Below are 3,233 nucleotides of genomic sequence, written 5' to 3'. Positions count from 1 at the left end.
CGGGTGGGTGGGTGGGTGGATGGACGGATGGTTGGATGGGTGGATGGGTGGGTGGACGGACGGACGCACTGACGGACGGACAGATGGACGGGTGGATGGGTGGGTGGACGGACGGGTGGACGGGTGGGTGGACGGATGGACGGACGGATGGACGGGTGGGTGGATGAGGCTCGCAGAGGGGAGGGATCCCATTTCTGTTGTTTCTCTTTCTTTTTCTTCTCTCTTCTGTTTTGGGAGGTGGAGCTAACCCTTGGCTCCAGTCTGCTTACCTTGTCCCTGGCACCACCTTCAGCCCTTGTGTCACGTGCTTTCTGCTGTATTGGCGTCCCTTCTATGCAGAGCTGGGGTCCTAAGAGAAGGAGGCTAAAGAAGCAGGAATTTACTTGGTACAGTCTTTGAGCCCGTGAAGTGTCAGCTGTTATTTCTATGAGGTAGTTGCTATCTTGTCGACAACCCCACGGTGATGCCCCTGCCTTTAATGCAGGTGTCAAAACTCGGAGGAGAGAAGCTGAGTAAAGAGAGGACAGTGCCCTCTGCCCCAGACACACACGCACGCCTGCACACAACCCGAGAACGTACGCCCACACGTGCCAGGGTTTGGGGGCTGGCGGCCTGGAGGCTGCCAGGGCAAACACAGATCATCAGCCATAACTCTCATTCCCTCTCCTTCTGTCTCTGTTTTAGTTCCAGGAATTTGGTCAGTTTAAAGGATTTAATAAGTCTGTGGAAAATTTGTTTCTGTCTGTTACCACCCACATGAAAAGTAAGTGGATGCTTCTCCAGGGGTTCTTCTACCACCGTCCAGCCCAGCCATTCCCACTGGCCAAGGCCTGGCCGGTGACCTTGGCCGGGGAAGGGCCGCTCTCTGGCTCCGGCTCCTGGGGAAGGCCACAGCCCTGGGCCCTTCACCCTTCCACCTGTATTTGCATCAGTGACAGCTCTGAGGGGCTGGTGTGTGTTGGGACCTTTCTAGCTGCCTGGTGTAGAAGGGTGCCCCAAAGATTCCAGACCGTAGACTTGAGAACAGGGTGGCTGGCGCTGCTCTCGGAGAGGAGAGGCTCTGACACACCTTGGGGGAAAAGATGAATCCCCGGGCGCTCTGGCGGGGCACGTGCCGGATCTCCTCTAGAGAAAAGAGATGATCCACAGCCTTACCCCTGCTCAGTGCATGCAGGAGATACCTAATACATAGCAAAGCATGAGGGTTCATGGTGCATCAGAAGACAGAGGTGTGCTCTGGAGTTGCGCTGTCCTATGTGGTAGCCTCTGACCACACGTGGCTCTTGAAATGTGGCCAGAGCGAAATACACAGTGAATTCCGGAGACTTAGTATTGAAAAAAGAGTGAAATTTTTCATTAATAATTTTAATATAGGTTATATATTTTCACAATACGTTGGATATTTTGCATTAAATGAAATTTAGTATTAAAATTAATTTTACCTGTATGTGAGCTGTATTATCTCCCTGTTGGACGGCGCTACTCTAAAGGTAGTTTCAAGATAGAGACAAGGATCTCATGGGAAAAGGAAGCCCTTTTTAAAGGACGCGCTCACCTTTGAGAGGCTCTCACTGTGTGCGGGTCCTTCCTCCTTCCGTTCACTCATCTTTAGACTATTACACCGCAAAAAAAAAATTTTAAGTCATCTTTTCAGGGTTTGCTTCCCGAAATGGTTATAAGGATAGCCCAAGTCTTGCTTTCACCTCAAGATGTGGTATCTAGTTATACAATCTTTGTAAGGAACCCCTAAAAAAACCAGCTGGTTTGTTCGGCTGCCTTCTTTGCATTTGGACAACCGGACGCTCGGGACGTATGCCCTGAATGCAGAGTAACCTGGGTCGGGAGGTCGCCCTTGAACCCCGCCCTGACGGTGGCTGCGCCTGCAGAGACGTGGGGACACACAGTCACCCCCGTTCAGGATCCAGCCCCTCGGTCCTGTGCAGGCGCCCCGGGTCCAGCACGGTGTCGGGGACTCTCGTCCTGGCCCCAGAGCTCGGGGTGCAGGAATCCCGGGGGAGGGTTCCCACAGGTCCTGGCAAAGCTGCGCGCTCTCACCTGTCATCCTTGTATTGATTTTCTAGAACTCTCCAAGTCGCAGAATGACATGACCTCTGACAAGCGACGCCCGGCTGTGGGCCCCAGGCAGTGTGAGGGCCGGTCGGAGCGGAGAAGCCAGTCCGACACCGCAGTCAACGTTACCACCAGGGTATCCCAGGCCTCCTGCCCGTTTTCTCCATAGATTTCTTCGTCCTTTTACTTCATAGTTAACCGTCCAGCAGTCTGAAAAACATACAGACCCGTCCATTGGCTGGGGTGCGGGTACAGGCCAAATGAGGGTTGAAATTCAATTTTATTGAATTTGGAAAGTGGTTCAGAGCAGGGAAAGGCTTCCGCCTCGTTCCAAGCCCCCGGGTCTTCCACGTGACCCCGAAGCTCCCTGCTGGCTTCGAGGCCACAGCAAAGGCAAGGCAGGCCTGCAGTGTGCCCAGGTATTCCTGCTCTGTGGATACACTCGTTCTGTCCTATGTCCTGCTTCCAATAACCTCTGGTTAAAATCTGTCCCGATCTCTGATTGAAACTATTGAAACCATCAGTGCTGCACGTTCAGGTGTGATCGTGAGGGAGACTCTCCAGGTACCTAAACTGTAAGAGATCTCACCTAATAAAGGCCTTTAGGGAAAGGATTACTCTTTCCACCAGGAATGACCGAGCCAGAAGCACATGCACTGGAGTGTGAGGGGAAGCGGACCTTAGGGTCAGAAAACCTGGGCTCTAGTCCAGCTGAGGGGACCTGGCTGTGGCAGGTGCCACCACCTGGCTGTCTTCAGGGTTGATGTGACAGCTTTGGTTAGCTGGACAGGACAAGTGCCCTTTTCTGCAGCAGTGGGCTCTGTTCAGGATGTCCCCAGACAGACTGTTCTGTAGACAAGGGGGTGAGCACAGCCTTACTCTCCTGCTGGGACTTGTACATGCTCTCGGGATGCTAAATTCAGCCTCCGTCCACATCACATCACTTGAGCTCCCTGAGCCTCCGAATGCCCCCTCCCCTTCCCCCCCCCAGCTAACTTTAGTTAGCTAAACTGCTACCTAAGTTACCTAAACATAAACCTGAATTGCCAGCGCTTGTCACTGTGTGCCAGGCTCTGCTAAAAGCTTTACCTGGACCCTCTTTTTTTTTTTTTTTTTTTTTTTTTTTGCGGTACGCGGGCCTCTCACTGTTGTGGCCTCTCCCG

At 52.9% G+C, this 3,233-nt stretch overlaps 1 protein-coding gene across 1 annotated transcript in view; it reads left to right on the top strand.

Moving 5' to 3' along the window:
- SYTL3 (synaptotagmin like 3) overlaps positions 1-3,233 on the top strand; it is an 81,700-nt gene that overhangs the window by 46,599 nt on the left and 31,868 nt on the right. The window contains exons 6-7 of the mRNA XM_055087412.1: positions 685-763; positions 2,082-2,206. Coding sequence (XP_054943387.1) covers positions 685-763; positions 2,082-2,206 — 204 coding nt within the window. The remainder of the gene's footprint in view (positions 1-684; positions 764-2,081; positions 2,207-3,233) is intronic.

Source organism: Physeter macrocephalus, chromosome 10 (assembly GCF_002837175.3).
Source record: "Physeter macrocephalus isolate SW-GA chromosome 10, ASM283717v5, whole genome shotgun sequence".
NCBI classification, from domain to species: Eukaryota; Metazoa; Chordata; class Mammalia; order Artiodactyla; family Physeteridae; genus Physeter; species Physeter macrocephalus.
The sequence above is the reverse complement of the archived record's forward strand: the minus strand, read 5'-3'. Positions and strand labels throughout refer to the sequence as shown.